Source organism: Arvicanthis niloticus (genome assembly GCF_011762505.2).
Source record: "Arvicanthis niloticus isolate mArvNil1 chromosome Y unlocalized genomic scaffold, mArvNil1.pat.X SUPER_Y_unloc_2, whole genome shotgun sequence".
Taxonomy (NCBI): domain Eukaryota; kingdom Metazoa; phylum Chordata; class Mammalia; order Rodentia; family Muridae; genus Arvicanthis; species Arvicanthis niloticus.
Window position 1 is genome coordinate 1,905,750 of NW_023044979.1, and position 16,890 is coordinate 1,922,639.

General features: G+C 39.5%; 1 protein-coding gene across 1 annotated transcript in view; it reads right to left on the reverse strand.

The window, feature by feature from the left end:
* Positions 1-1,114: 1,114 nt before the first annotated feature.
* LOC143433990 (uncharacterized) overlaps positions 1,115-16,890 on the reverse strand; it is a 25,941-nt gene continuing 10,165 nt past the window's right edge. Inside the window, 3 exon segments of the mRNA XM_076928144.1 lie at positions 1,115-1,340; positions 1,420-2,703; positions 6,683-6,695. Coding sequence (XP_076784259.1) covers positions 1,115-1,340; positions 1,420-2,703; positions 6,683-6,695 — 1,523 coding nt within the window.

Consider the following 16,890-nt stretch of genomic DNA (forward strand, 5'->3'; position numbering starts at 1 on the left):
GAATATTAATCACAATCCATCAATAGTCAATTTCACACATACTGGTAACCCTTGTGTCCCCATGAAAACAATAACTAGGTAATGATAATGCCTAACACGATACAGCTATCCTTTGTCCAACTTCACATTCATAAGTTTAGGTGGATGGAATCTTGCCCTAATATCACATTCCTTTAATTCCATTTAATATCACTGATCACAGAATTTAGCTTCATTCAACTTCCTGGTTAGATTTTCTCTTCTGACCTAATATTTTAAATTTTTTCTAAGATTACTATGCTTGCTCAAAACAATCATCATGAGAACAAACATAGGTCAAAGGATTTGCTGGCTTCGCTGAGACTTCCTTTGTCAATGCAATGAACATCAACCTCTTTACCTCATCTTCAAGGACACTCTTCAGCCAAGGGAAAAAGTCAGCAACATTCTTCCGTAAAACATCATAAACACTATATACAAAGTTCAAATCCCCCTCAGTACATATGTGTTTCATAATCCGACTAGGATGGCCCATTAAGTTCCACTTAATGCATATACAGATCCAAAGTCTAAAAATCCACATTGTTCCATAAAACAAAACAAAGAAAACATAATCAGGCCTATCATAGCAATAGTTAAGTCTGGGGGACCAACTTCTGTCTTAGAATTTCCATTGCAAAGAAGAGACATCATAACCATGGCAACTGTGTTAAAGGCAAATATTTAATTGGGCCTGGGTTACACTTTCAAATGCTTAGTCCATTGCCATCATAGCAAGAATGTCAGCCTGCTGGCAGCCATGATGTAGGAAAAAGAGCTGAGAGTTCTGCATCCTAATGTGAAGGCATCCAGGAAGAGACTTTCTTCCAGCAAAGTGGTAGGAGGGTCTGTTTTGTACTGGCCTGAGCTCCAAAGACCACAGCCAAAGTAATTCAATTCCTTCAAAAAGGTAACATCTCCCATAAGGCACATCTTTAACATTGCCACTTCTTATGGTCAAACAAACTTAAATCACCAGAGTTTACTTCTACTATAAATCTTTCATGCTTTTAAAAATGATTAGGACTTGCTTTGACATGTTGACATTTTGATTACTTTCAGATGGTTTCTCTCTCATATGTGTTCATTTCTGTATTCAGATACCACTGTGGCATGTAAACGATTTCCCAACTTTAGAACAATCAAAAGGTTTCTGCTCAGTTTGTGTTCTTTTATTGCTTTGGAGATGAAAGAGATATGCACAGGCTTTACCACGTTCATTACATCTGTAATGTTTCTCTAAAGCATGTGTTCCTTCAACTGTTTGGAGAGTACAGTGAAATGCAAAGGCTTTATCACATTGACTACATTCATAAGGTTTCACTCTGCACATTTTCCTTTGTGTATTCAGAGATGACTGTGTCCTGGAAAGGCTGTACCTCATTCATGACATTCACTTTCTCTCCAGGATGTGTTCTATTATGACACTGGAGACCACTCGGATGTGAAAAGTCTTTATCACACTGATTACATTGATAAGGTTTCTCTTCAGTATGTGTCCTTTTCTGTGTTTGGAGATAACTGGGCCTGGCAAAGACTTTACCACATTGATTACATTCATAAGGTTTCTCTCCACTATGTATTCTTTTATGTATTTGGAGATTACTGTGACTTGAAAAGGCTTTAGCACATTGATTGCATTCAAAAGGTTTCTCTCCAGTATGTGTTCTTTTATGATATTGGAGACTACTGTGACATGAAAATGCTTTACCACACTGATTACATTCATAAGGTTTCTCTCCAGTGTGTGTTCTTTTATGATATTGGAGATGACTGTGATGTGAAAAGGCTTTACCACATTGATTACATTCATAAGGTTTCTCTCCAGTATGTGTTCTTTTATGATATTGGAGAGTACTGTGACTTGAAAAGGCTTTAGCACATTGATTGCATTCAAAAGGTTTCTCTCCAGTATGTGTTCTTTTATGATATTGGAGACTACTGTGACATGAAAATGCTTTACCACACTGATTACATTCATAAGGTTTCTCTCCAGTGTGTGTTCTTTTATGATATTGGAGATGACTGTGACGTGAAAAGGCTTTACCACATTGATTACATTCATAAGGTTTCTCTCCAGTATGTGTTCTTTTATGATATTGGAGATGACTGTGACTTGAAAAGGCTTTACCACATTGATTACATTCATAAGGTTTCTCTCCACTATGTGTTCTTTTATGATACTGGAGAGTACTGTGACATGAAAAGGCTTTACCACACTGATTACATTCATGTGGTTTCTCTCCAGTATGTGTTCTTTTATGATATTGGAGACCACTGTGATTTGAAAATGCTTTACCACATTGATTACATTCATAAGGTTTCTCTCCACTATGTGTTCTTATATGATATTGGAGAGTACTGTGACGTGAAAAGGCTTTACCACACTGATTACATTCATAAGGTTTCTCTCCAGTATGTGTTCTTTTATGTCTTTGGAGACCACTGTGATCTGAAAAGGCTTTATCACACTGATTACATTCATATGGTTTCTCTCCAGTGTGTGTTCTTTTATGACTTTGGAGATGACTGTGACGTGAAAAGGCTTTACCACATTGATTACATTCATAAGGTTTCTCTCCAGTATGTGTTCTTTTATGTCTTTGGAGATGACTGTGACGTGAAAAGGCTTTACCACATTGATTACATTCATGTGGTTTCTCTCCAGTATGACTTCTTTCATGCCTGCAACAATAATAGACACATGTCAAATCTTTACCATATTCATTACCCTGATCAATCCTTTTATCAATATTACTAAATTTTATAGTTGGTCTAATAATAATAAAGAACACTCAGATCTTAAGATTTTATCACTTTGATGTTCACAGTTGTACTTCCTCACTGTGGGTTGCTTTACCTCTTTGAAAATGCCTGTTATAGTAAGAGCACTTATTACATGGCTCACATTTATATCATCCTTTTTCTACATGAGATTTCTATACCATGTATTTGACATGTCAGAAGATATCAGGGCATTAAAACACTGATTGCTTTTTTAGTTTTTCCTGTAGTTTAAATCACATCACAGTAGCACTGTGAGCCAGGACAAACAGAAGAATTTCTGAACTTCTAGTACCCATAGAGATTTTCTGCAGTGTGACTTGGGGATGTCCCCAGTAATTTCAGAAAACAAATTAATTGCAAAGGTCTATCATATTCAGAAAGTCTACCAAAGGCAGAATGCTACATATCTTCTCATTGTTCTGGAGTAGAAAGAGGTATGTTGCTTCTTTCAACATCCCTATGTTCACAAGGTTTTATATATTCTGACAATTGATATACCCATTAAAAAAGAATGAGTGGAAGGTTTACATATTGAATTCACATCATTTGACACTTTGTTCTTTGTAGACATGTGGTATATGGATTAAGGTTTCTCCACAACTTTCTTTACTCTCACTAATTGACAACTCAATAAACCTAAAAATGTCAGTACAAGAATATGAGTATCACCAAATTTACCATGGACTATTTGATTATTAGATGGCTTTTGATACATATTTATCACTATTCAATGAGCAACATGTAAATATTATGAGACAATTCAGATTGGTAGTTCCACAGCAAAGCTCTAATGGAGCTACAAATCAATTAAAGGTATCTCTTAAGGCATTGTTTCCATGTCTTCTTTCTTAGAGCAATGCCTTACAAACACAAATCAGATAACTGACATTGAGGCACATGGCTTTGTGAGAATATTATAATCATAGCTAGACTTAAAGGACTGATTTTTTTGCACACTTGCTTTTCTTTAGAGCTTCCAGAACACATTAAAATTTCCTCACAGGCATATTTGTATCAGCTTGCACATGAAAACTACCTTTCATGCCTTCTAGAATTTTGATGTTGTTCTTCAATATGATGATCTTCCCAACTGTAACCTAAAACAGAGTAGCAGAAAATGAATGATATAGTATTGGAAATTAAGTAAAATTCAAGTTACTGTAAATTTTGAAAGCACTGAACCTGATTCATTCAGCTTAATCTTCCTTGTTCTCAATTGAAACAACAGAGGATTATCAGTAAGTACAAATCACTTGTTCCATTATTTTGAAAAGCAAATAAAATTCACAGTGTTACCTATAGCAGTGAGGTTCTGGTAGGTCTCCAGCATCACATCTTTGTAGAGATTCTTCTGGGCAGGATCCAGCAAATTCCACTCTTCCCCAGTAAAGTTCACATGGACATCCTCATAAGCCACTGCATCCTAAAATATCACACACATGCGTAAAACAGAAAGCATAATCGTGACATCACGGTAAATAAATGGATACATTCTATACAATGTAATATTGTAATTCTGGTGCTTCCTCCACTTATTTCCTGAAACAGAGGTTATAATCTAATCATTCTGTCATTTTAAAAGGAAACTGAATTATAAGTTTCACCTGTGTTCTGATCTCTTTGAATAGGATAAAGCCTTGCAACACAAATGGCAATTGAGAGAAATATGCAGGGATAAACAGATCTACTGTAATGAGCAAACATCTGAAAAGCTGTATGAACAATTACTAACTACAAAAGTGATGGGCAAGCTTCGAGTATTTGCTCATGTCTTTAATCACAGAGATACAGGCAAGTGTATGTCATTGAGCTGGATGCTGGCATGATCTGTGTGATGTGTTGCTAAACAGCAAAAGTTACATATTAAAACCCTAACTCCCCTGTAAAAATCAACCAAGGAAACAAAAATGATAGAGAGAACTCACAGTTCTTTACTGAGGTTTATACAAAGAATTTTATGTTCATTGTAGTTCGGTATTCATCTTGCAAAAACATGAAATGAACCAGTTTAAACAACAACATTAATAAATTTTACTAGAAGGGAATGCATGTTTAAACAGTTGAAATGGACAAATAAAAATATTAGTAATGTATATGCTGATCAGAAATAAGGAACAAGGGCAGGAAAGATAGCTCAGGAGTGGAAAGCTCCTGCTGGTCTTCCACATAATGGTAGTCAATTTCTAGTATTTACATGGGGATCAACAACTACCCATTTCTTCAAGATCAAGAGGACTGAGGCAATCTTCTGACAACAGTAAAGATGAGGCACACGTGATATTCATATTTATCCACACAAGCACAATACTTTTATTTATTCAAAAATTTCAGAACAAACACAAGGGTAAGGCAGAATGACATACACCTGGAATCCAATGAGTCTGAAGCCTCAGGCAGTATTGATATCATGGACATATGCCATCCAGAGAAATAGAATATGACCTATATATTTGGCTAAATTTTAAAATTAAACATGTGAATGAAGAGGTGCACAGAAGCATGTGCTTATTTTACAAAAACATGTTAGGTGGCTTCTGTGGTTTCTGTATCTACTATCACCACAGTAAGGGCTTCACAGAGAAGTTTGGTCTTGAAAACAATAAACAAAGGATATAAAGTTGAAAATATAAAACCACCAGGCTTGCAAAATAGCTTAGCATTGAATAGCAAATGTTTATACTGTATCTTATATGATTTAGGGACTGAGAACAAATGGGGAATGTATGGGAGCATGAGAAGAAAGCTGAAGAATCAGTTTCAGGTACAACACAGTAGACACACAGAACAAAATCTGTCCTGACTAAAAGAAATACAGGGGTAAAGCTGGAGCAGAGACTGAGGGAATTGTTAATGAAAACTTGCCCAGCTGGAGACCCTTCTTATGGACAAGCACAATCCATGACATTATCATGGATACTCTGTTAGGCTCCCACACAGGAGCCTTGCATAATTGTCCATTAAGAGGCTCCACACAGCAGCAGACTTGAAACAGATGCAGAGAACCACAGTCAAACATTGAATGGTCCTTGGAGACTGTTATGGAAGAGTTGGGATCGATGGCCCTGAAGAGGATAGGAACTCCTCCATTGGAAGACCAGCAGACTCAACTAACTCGGACCCTTGGAGACACTCAGAGACTGACCCAGAAATCAATAGCACACACAGTCTAGACTAAGGCCCCTGGAACATATGTAGCAGATGTGTAGCTCAGTCTTCATGATGGTCCTCCAACAAGTGTAGCAGGAGCTGTCGCTAAAGCTGCTGTCTATCTGTGAAATCTGCTCCCTGAACTGGCCTGCCATGTCTGGCTTCAATGGAAAGGATGAACTAAACCCAGCAGAGACTTGATGCACCATGGTGTGGAGATTCCCAGGGGCGACACCTTCTCAAATGAGAAACAAAGGATATTGGAGGGAGGGACTATGTGAGGGCTGGGGAACTAGAGTAGGGACTTCACAAAGTTCATAGCCATCTTATTTATAACAGCTTGAAACTGGGAGATTACAGATGTCCCTCAAGCAAAATATGGATATAAAAATGTAGTTTATTTACAAAATGAAACACTATTTAGCTACTAAATACAAGGACTTCATGAATTTTGCAGGCAAATGGATACAGCTATAAACTATCATCCTGAGTGAGGTAAACCAGACCTAAAAGCACATGCATATATGTACTCACTTACAAGTGAATCATAATAATCATAAAATACAGGAAACCCACATTGCACTCCACAGACCCAAAGCAACTGAACAAGAAGGAAGGCCCAAATGAGCATAGTTGAATCCCACTCAGAAGTGGGAATAAAACAGTCAGAGGAGGATCATGGCCCCTTCTATTACATCATCACCAGCTTTCTATTTTTTAACAACTTCACTGCCTAAGATCGGCTGTCCTGGATCTTACCCAGTTGATGAAACATGAACTCAGAGATCTGCATGGCTGTCTCCTGAATGCTGGGTAGTACATGTGCAACACTTTGCATGTATCTAAGCTTTTCTTTACCTAAAACTTGTTCTGTACCAGGAAGACTTGAATCAGAGAACTGCTTGGCGCTCAACTCCTGGGATTTAAGGCATGTACCTCCATGCTTGTACTTAAGTACTTTACTTTAGATCTTAAAATAAAAGCCCAGAATAGTAATCACAGTCCATCCATGGTCAGTTTCACACATACTGGTGACCCTTGTGTCCTTATGAAAACGATGACCCGGTGACAATTGACAGATATAAAAATTTATAAAGGGGATGGACAGTTTGTATGTCCCCCTAGAGCTGAGCCAAGAATGTAGGCCAACTGGTTCACTAGCTCCAGGTTCCAGGAACCAGCTGACCACAAAGAAAGTAGAACTAAAACTACAGGTCAGCTGGGTCATTCTGGAAACTGGCTGATCACAAGTAGATGGTTGAGTAAGATTGAATTCCTGAGAAAAACATGTACAAGATGTTTCCCACATGACTGACTGAATGATGGGCTGGGACTGTCCACTATTTTTATGATATCCTTCCTTGGTTTCCCCCTCACCCCCCTGGTTTGTGGTTTTCTCCTTTAAATACCCTTCTCCCCCTGGCCTCGAGGTCCACACTCCTTGCTCTGAGTCTCGACCTCAGCTGGATGATTCCCGAAATAAAGCCTCTTGCTGTCTTGCCAGTTATTAGAGACTAGAGTGAGGGTCTCCCCTCCTGGGGGTCGTTCAATAACAATGCCCAACACGATACAGTTCTCCTTCCTACAAGTCTGGGGGTGTGTCCATAGGCCAGCCTGCCGAGGTACCTGGAAGCTCTGGTCATCGCCCCGGTCTGCGGCGGCCCAGCTGCGGGCAATCGGATTGCATTGCATAGTCTGTGATGTCAGAAGGAGGCCACGGATACCACCCGGACAGAGGTGCATTTCCTGGACTGTGATGGTGGCAGTGGTTGTCTCCTGGTGCAGTCAATTAGCTCCTTTCCATACATCATGCCTGTGTGCCGGGCCAGAGCCTTCATGGGAAATGTAGTCTCCCGCCAGCTGCCATCTTTCTTTTTTCCTCGTGGCATCATGGGATATGTAGTTCAAAGGCCGGCCGCCATATTGGATTTAGTTTGATGCAAGTGCGCATTTAGTTCTTCGACAACCATCTTGGCATGTGTCCTTATGGGAAATGTAGTCTCCGGCTGCTATATCTGAGTAGTCCTGAAAGTCCCTGAACTCACTCTGTTGCCAAGGCTGGCCTTGAACTCAGAAATCTGCCTGCCTCTACCTCCCAAGTTCTGGGATTAAAGGCATGCACCATCAATTATTGATCATAATTGGCTATTGATTAATAGTGACTATTGATTAGCACTGTCTGCTGATTATCAATTATCGATTATCAAGATTATTGATCACTTTTGGTTATTGACTAGTATTGAATATTGGCCATCGATTAGTATTGATTATTGATTAACATGATTATTGATCATTATTCCATCACCTTCAACCCCCTGTCTCTACCTCCCAAGTGCTGGGATTAAAAGCCACCACTGCCCAGCTATACCTGTCTTCTTTGTTTGGTTTTTCGTTTGTTTGTTTGTTTTGAGACAGGGTTTCTCTGTGTAGTCCTGGCAGACAAGCCACTGACACAAAAACAATGGTGGATCTCTAACAACTGGCCTTTAGTTGGGTGTCCTGAGTGTCTTGGGTCAATGCACCAAGATGTTATGTCCAAGCCACAGAGACCACAATGACCAACAAGGAGCCTATTGCAATGCAATCACACAGAGGTCTTTATTATGAGCTCTGTAATAAGGATTCTCACCAGTCAGCTTCACATGAGATCAAAACTGAGAGTCTAGAGGTGCTGGGTAGTTACAGCAAGATTGGGACATTAACACACAGGTCAGCAACTTAATATTTTAAAAACTGCACATCTGGCATAATCTGCAGGAACCAATCAAGGGGGCAAAACCATCTGACAACCATTATGGGTAGACTAACTTTGTCTCTGTAAGGTGTATTAGTTATCTATATGTAGCTTAACCCTGCAGTTGTACCTTGACTGGCTGTTGACAAGGGGGGATTGTCATAGGATGTTTGCTCAAGTGGACTTTGTGCACTCTCAGAAACAGAATTGATTGGGCTTTACAAATTCATCTTTGTGCCTGAGGTCCTGATTATTGAAAGATGCTCCTGTTCAACCACAAGCCATGCATTTCAGTAGAAAAGGTAATTTGTCCAAAGACCTACCTCACTATCTGTTACTGCAGATCCTAATATCACTTGTACTTACTTTGAGACAGAATAACAGTGGAAGTTGCCTCTCCCCCTGTGCATGGCTCTTATAGGTAAGATAGACAATGCCCACCTGCCCTTCCTTTCCTGCCTCATCCCTGTGTCTCAGCCCCACTTGTGCAGACAGTCCCTGTTCAAACACATGCTTTCCCTGCCAGGACACAGGTAAGCTTTCTATAGATCTACCACACTGTCTGTTATCCCTGATGCAATGATCACAGTTTTCCCCTAGCACTGTACTAAACACCAGAGGCAGCTTTACCTCTGTCCTGACTATGCCTGCCTGTGGATGCTAAGATCATCTCTTCCTGCCCACCTCTTCTCCCTGCTCCCAACATTAGCAAACATTCTTTATTGAGGATACCCACCAAACATGTCAAAAGAGGCAACATCAGGCAACTTTCTCTGTAAATCCAGACATCAAACAGCAACCCAGGAACAAAACTCCCACCCAAGCAAGACAAATCCAGAAATCAGTAACAAGATAATAATCACTTCAAAACCAGAGGCCTAGACACCAGCATAGGAATATAATAATTAACAGCCAGAAAAAAATAGGTCACCAAAAGCGCCAACCTATCCTATCACAGCAGGTCCTGAGAAATTAAAACATGCAACAGATATGGTACAAAAGAGGTTGTTTGGGGGCAGTGATATGAGTGAGAATCTGGTGAAGGGAATGAGGCACAAAAGAGGACCTGCAGAGAGACAGACAGACAGACAGCCAGACAGACAGACAGGGAGCAGAGAGACAGACCTGAAAGTAAACAAAGAGAATAGAGAGAAGACATGAACTGAGACAGGGAACAGAGAGTGCTGTGTAGCTGGTGGCCCGTGTATATAAAGCACACCTGACAACAGCAGCAGGTGATGGAGGCAGGGAAAGACTTAAGCAGTTTCTAAGTCCCTGAGAGCAGAGCATTGAAATTGTCTGTGCACTGACAACTACAGAGGCAAGGTTCACCCACAGAACAGGAAAGGAAAAGAGAGTCTCAGATATTATGGATGAATAAAACAAAATGAGTACATTGCGTAAAAAAATGTGGATTCTAAAAGTTTCCTAACCATAAACAACTAGGAATTCTTCAACATATGAGAAGGGAAAACTACAGATGATTGGAATAGAGGAAGAAGAATATCAGCCCTAAGATCTAGAAAATATTTTCAATGAGATAATAATGCAAATTTTTCTAAACCAAAGAACATGCATGTTAATGTACAAGAAGCATCCAAAACACCTAAGAGATTGGAGGGGAAAAAGTCCCTTTACCTCATAATAATCAAACAATAAACATAAAAAATAAAGCAACATAAAGAACTGCAATGGAAAAAAATTAACAAAAACTAAACGAAAGAAAAACAAGTAATGTATGAAAGTAGATCTCTTAGATTTATGCCTGTCTTCTTAAAAACAGGTTTTGTTTGTTTGTCTGTTTATTTGTTTTCGAGACAGGGTTTCTCTGTGTAGCCCTGGCTGTCCTGGAACTCACTCTGTAGACCAGGCTGGCCTCGAACCCAGAAATCTGCCTGCCTCTGCCTCCCAAGTGCTGGGCTTAAAGGCGTGTTTCATCACTGCCCAGCTATACCTGTCTTCTTAATGTATACTATAAAAGACAAAAGGATTTGGACAAATGTACTGCAGAGTCAGAGAAACCACCCGTGTTTCTACAGGAAAGCAACTGGTCCAAATGTTTTGGGCAGATTCAGAATCAGCCATGACAGTGACATTACTCAGAGGTCACCTCCTGATCTAACACCGGAGGGGCATCACCAGGGACCTCACAGGTGGTCACATCTGGCTGCTGCTTCCCATGCAGCCCCAGAGAGGACCCAGCACCCCCGGCTCCCACTGCTCAGCAGTGGGCAGTGACCCTGTGCTCACCATGACTCGATTTCAGAGCTTCCTGAGGTCCCCACACTGCACCTTACAGTAGAATTCAGAGCAGGGCACAGATGAACATTCAAGCCTGCACAGGCACAGCAAACTTGCAAAATGGCACCCGGAAGAACCTACCTCCTTGTCTGATTGGCAGGTCTGCCTGGAAGCCTTGATTGGCCAGTGAATCTTACCACTTCTCAAGGTTTAAAGTGTCCTTCCAGACCAGGGTCAGACCTTTTCCAGAGCTCAGGAGGGGTTTGGACTCCATTAAGTTTTGTTTCTGTCTTCAAAGAGGAATCTCACCCCACCAAGCCCTGGGGGAGAACCCACGATTCCAGCTCTGGCTGATCAGCTGCCTGCTCCTCCCCTCTGAGAGCAATGATCCTGCACCTACCAGGACCTGACTCCAGACCTTACCTGAGCTTTCCTCACAGCACGTGCCTTCTTCTTCCTGTAATCAAGGTGAACAGTTTCCATAGCCCAGTACTCAATGTGCAGTAGAGGGATCAACTGACCCACAAGTGGAAGGATGACCTGGTTCTTTCTTTCTTTTTTTTGAGACAGGGTTTCTCTGTGTAGTCCTGGCTGTCCTGGAACTCACTATGTAGACCAGGCTGGCCTTGAACTCAGAAATCCACCTGCCTCTGCCTTCCAAGTGCTGGGCTTAAAGGTGTGCGCCACCACTGCCCAGCTGCCCTAGTTATTTCTTAGCATTGTCTAAACTCCACCCAAGTTACTTGGCAACAGAAAGGTATGCTTCTCCCCATGGTTACCTAGCAACAGCCTTGTAGGCCTGACCCACTATAAAAGTGGCTGCTTTCTCTTCCTCTCTCTTTTGATATCTTGCCCATTTGGTCTCTCTTTCTCTTGCCCACTTGAGCTCTTCCCTTCCCCCCCTCTCTCCACAGGCTCATGCCCGGCCTCTACTTCTCTACTCTCTGCCTCTCTCTGCCTTTCTCTGCCTCTACTACCCTCTTAACTCTCCTCCCCATGCCCTGAATAAAGTATATTCTATACTATACTGTCTTCTGGTGGGTTGCTCCTGGGGAAGAGCTGTCTCTGCATGAGGCATGGTCCCTTGGAGTGGGGGAGAGAAATATCTCAACAGGAGGCACGAGCCTGCTGAGACATCCCCTTCCTCCACACTTCCACACACAATCATAGATCATATTCCATCTCTCTTTAGAGAGAGGTAACTATGGGGAGGAGCATACCTGTCTGTCACCAGTTAACTGAGGTAGAGTTTTAGACAGAATGCTAACACCATTAATATTAAAGTGGGGTTTTAGAAATCAAGCTTCATGCTGGGCTCAGGGAACCTATATCTCGGGTTCGCCAGATGATAGGATCAATCAACCCTGGAGAAAATCTAGAATCATAAGGGAAACACAGTTGAGCACTACTGTCAGCCAGAACATCTTCATCTGTGGCAATGTGAAGAAAAAACAGAGTTGGATTAGTACAGGTTCTGTAGATAAACATAGCTCAAATCATAGAGATAATGAATCTTGTATAGAGAAAAGTTATGTAATGGAATGTCCCAATAAAGGCTGTTGGACAAGGTAAATTAGAAAAATCAAGGACTGCTTGACTTCATGTTGCAGGATATTACAGCTGATATTCAGTGAATACCAGAATTTTGAAGAACTAAGTACTTACTAATACCAGTTTCAAAATGCAAATAAACTAACAAATCATCTTTGTTTTGTAAAAAGAAGTAGGGCCAATACAAAAAATAAAACAAAAAAAAACTGCCCTGTTCAATGTCCTTTATGTATGTAGGTTGTCAAAAGAATCTGTAGCCCAGATTAAAGGTTTATCTGAACATCTCAAAAGAGCAAGATTAATAAAGGATTTCTCACTTCAAAAGTTGTAATTAAGAGATATGCCCCACAGGAATCAGGATTTGATTTATGGTTAGGGGATTATACATTTATGGTTAGGATTAGTATACGTGTTTTTAGAATTCAGTTTAGGAGGTTAGGAAATTCAGAGGTGAGTGTTAGGATAGGGTTAGGCTCAGGGTTAAGGTTAAGGTGGCCATCATTATTCTTGATGGTCCTACTGAGTCAAAATTATCCCTATTACACAAAGAAGAAGTATCAGGCCTACAAGGTATTCATTTATATCTTAATACTTTCCTTTATTCTTATTCTGATAGCTTCTCTCTTACTTATAGAAAGCTTTCTCAAAAGAACCTAAAAGTTTTTCTAGCCATTTACCTCCCAAACTAGCATGCTAACAAAGGAAGCAAAGACTTTGATATTCACAGAACCCCACAGATAACCAAAGATTAAGATTCTGAGAGTCACAGAGCTTTGCAGCCAGCAAAGAACATTTATGTTACCCTGTTTTGTGTTTCACCATCAGTTATTTCTGCAGTTAATTTTCCCTCTGAGATAAAATGTGCTTCAGTACTCTTCTGCTCTAGACATGTCTGGTTTAATTTCTCACCAACCTAAAATTATGCTTACTAAACATTTCTCAGTGAAGTTTTCACTTTAAAATGAAAATTCTGAAACAGAAATCCCAGACAAGCAATAGACACAAAGTCATGGCTTATAAATTTTGACTTTTTATTAATTACATGTAGAATATACACAAGACATGGTTTGTTATTCACATGATGTACTTAATAGCAAATGAATCACAAGTAAATTAAACTTGTAACTTGATCCTAGTTCATTTTGTTCCTAATGAAAATAAACTTAAAAATAGATTTGAAAGGACAAAAATATATTTAATTCTTATATCTACACAGGTAGAATAAATATAAACTGATAATATGGGTCTGAATCTTTCCTTGGAAGAGGTAACATGTTTTAAAGATTTTACTACTCCTAGACAAGATGTTATTAATATTAGATAGTCTCCTCACTCAAATAAGTCTAACATATCTATGTTTTTAACTATGATATATACATATTTTAAATTGTATGAAGCCATAAACCTGTTAATAATTTAAAAGACATTTATATCTAGTAAAACCTCTTTAAATCAGATAAATATACAAAGATAGACAGATCCAGCACAGGGCTTATCTTATCTTCTAAATTAAACCACAGCCATTTTCATACCTTCGGCTCTGTTGAATTAAAATAATTACAGCACGTCTTTTTAAATGTTACTGAACCTCTATCAAAAAAATAACATGGCTGGCCAGAATTTGTACAACTTGGAAAAGTAATAACTATTTAGGTAATATAAAGTTGTCTCCAGATGTACTGAGTAAAGTATTTTTAATGTGACTGATTGCAGGACGTCTACAGTCTCAGAAGAAACACTTTGTCAATTTTTTGTATGTAAAACCAATTATTTCACCATAATCCTAGGGTGAACTATGATAATTTTGAAATGGAAGTGCCACTGAGAACTTAGAAAGAGGGGATATAAATTGCTTATTTCCCACCCCTGAATAAATATATTCACAATAGATTGTGAATTTTTTTGTTAACCCTATTGTATGTTATGGTATTAATATTTATAAAATATTAGAATAATCTAAAGATGCAAATGGTTTCAATTAAAAAGTTATGTATAGAATACAATGGAAATTCCCCAAATGAGAAGAAAAAAAAAGCATACACAGCCGTTGGAAGTTCTGAAGGAATAAATGAGATATTTAAGGCACTTAGATCATAAAAATTGGGGGAAATACATATGGGATAAAGTATCTGTCTTCAGATCAACATTTATGACAAACTGGCTGTAATATAAGTTTTATCCTATCCTGTGTCCAGTCTACATTGAGGAGAGTCAGAATACAGGGATGATTCCCTCAAAGCTTCTATGGGAAGTCAGACTCAGCCCAAGCAAGGATATCGAGTAATGTTCACTAACAGAAAAATAGTACAAAGAAAAGCTTGAAGATACAGAGATTCCTCAGAAGATCAAGTGATAACTGAGACATGAAATTTCAAAAGACCTTAACAGGTCAACAGAAGTTGATTTTGCTAAACAAACATATAATCTTAAGCAGGCATATGTAAAGTATGATCACTTTCAAAATGCAGTGTGTCCCTTTAGCAAGTGATGGGACAAGAGTCCTCAAAAGTTATGTTTGATTTTGTGAAATGTGATTTAGAAAATAAATTCTCACTCTTGATTCTCTTTGTCATATATAAATGATTCTCAATATTCCAGATGAAAGAAAAGCCCTTTGCTTACTTCAGCATGGCAGGGTCTACATACAGCTGAGGAAAACTGAACAACCTTATTAAATACTGAGGCCAAGTCTAAAAGCTATATTTACCAAATATAGAACACCATCTCACTATCAAAGAGAACTTCTCACTAATAGACTATGTCCTTCACTACAGTAACCATGCCTGCTCCCTGATTTAAATGTGATGTAGGAGCAGCAGGTACAGGCTCTTCATGAAGGGTTCTGAGGAAGCAAACTGCTGGCTCAAGTTTTATCATTTTGTGAAGGGTTATGGAATATTGTCCAACTCATAATAGATGCACATTTCTCCTTATAAAACATAGCCCATATTAATAATGATGCTAGGAGTATTTCCTCAAAATTTAATTCTTCATATATTACACTAGATTGTAATAGAAGAGAATCAGTGGTTGAATATAAACTTGTAATGGGTTGTCAAAAATTCCTCAATATTTTTTTCACTGAACTGCTGGCCTTATGTAGCTGCATGCGGCCACGAATCAACTAAGTTCACCTGAAAGGGGGCTGGGAATGAAAAGGGACGGAGGGTGAGAAGAGATGAAGCCAAGACAAAGTTCTGTGATCAAGGCTCTAAGCTTTAATGTTCAGCTCTCAATTTAAATGGGGGAGGCCCAACCCAAAACCCCTCCTTGTTTCAGCTGAAGATGGGTGGGATAATCTATAATCCATTCCTGGTCATGGCCTGAGATATCTCAAGGCAAGTCCAGGGGCAGTTCTGCTTCTATGTTCTGTGAAGCTAAGGTGGGTAACTCCACCTAGATCCTATCACTTGGGTCTGTTGTGGTAACAAGGTCTCTCAGGCCTGCTCAAGGCTGGGGGGAAAGCACAGCCTTACAAGAAGGCCAAAAGTATCAGTCTTCTAACACCCAATACAAAGCATGATGTTGGTTTTTAGGTGGTACACCTGCCTGCTTTCTTCCTATAATAAGCATAATGTTGCCCTAATTATGTTCTTAACTATATCCTGAATAGAAATTATGATGGTCCTATCAGTCTGGCTTTTGTGTATTGTGGATGTTATCTGACTCTCCTAACAGAATCCTTCCCTGTGTTCTCCCTTCCTTGACTGTTGTATTTGATAATCTTTGTCATCTCTTTTGTTTTATTTTGTCCCCTTAGAAGGACTCTTCTCTGAGGCACCATAACTGCTGCTCTTTCTATATCACCCCTTTTGTCAGTTTAACAATGTAGAAGGATCCATTGTACAAACACCAAAAAGGACAGATATTCTCTCAAAAGTGACTGCAGTGCCAGCCCACTCATGTTCATCTTGTCACAGCATCACCAGTGATGGATTCATGGAAAGACAGGAGAATTTGTGAGAAACCTGAAGAATGGGAAAGGCTAAACACAGGAATGTAAAACACATTGACATTTTTCCTACTGGGACACTAAGGGTGGCAGCTTTGGTGTCGGTCTTCGTTATTCTTGGGTGGTTGTTAGCTACAAATAGTGAGGACAAAGGGAGCAGCCACAGCAATCTGGCTTGAGATGGCTGTATTATAAAATTACTCGTGAGACCAGCACAGTGAGTAGTTCTACTTTATTGTTCCACAGAAAAGGAGATGAGGGCGTTATGGGTACAGTGGGAAAGGATGATGGTCATAATAGTATACAAATTTCATCAGTGGGCAGGGAAGCAGAATGGAGACTGTGTAGTGCTGTATAGTTTAAGATAGCTCCCACACTAGGGAAATATCTTTTATAAGAACAGCCACTGTGCTTCCACTGAGATATGGCTTCTAGGAAAATTTGAAACAGAGATATGGAA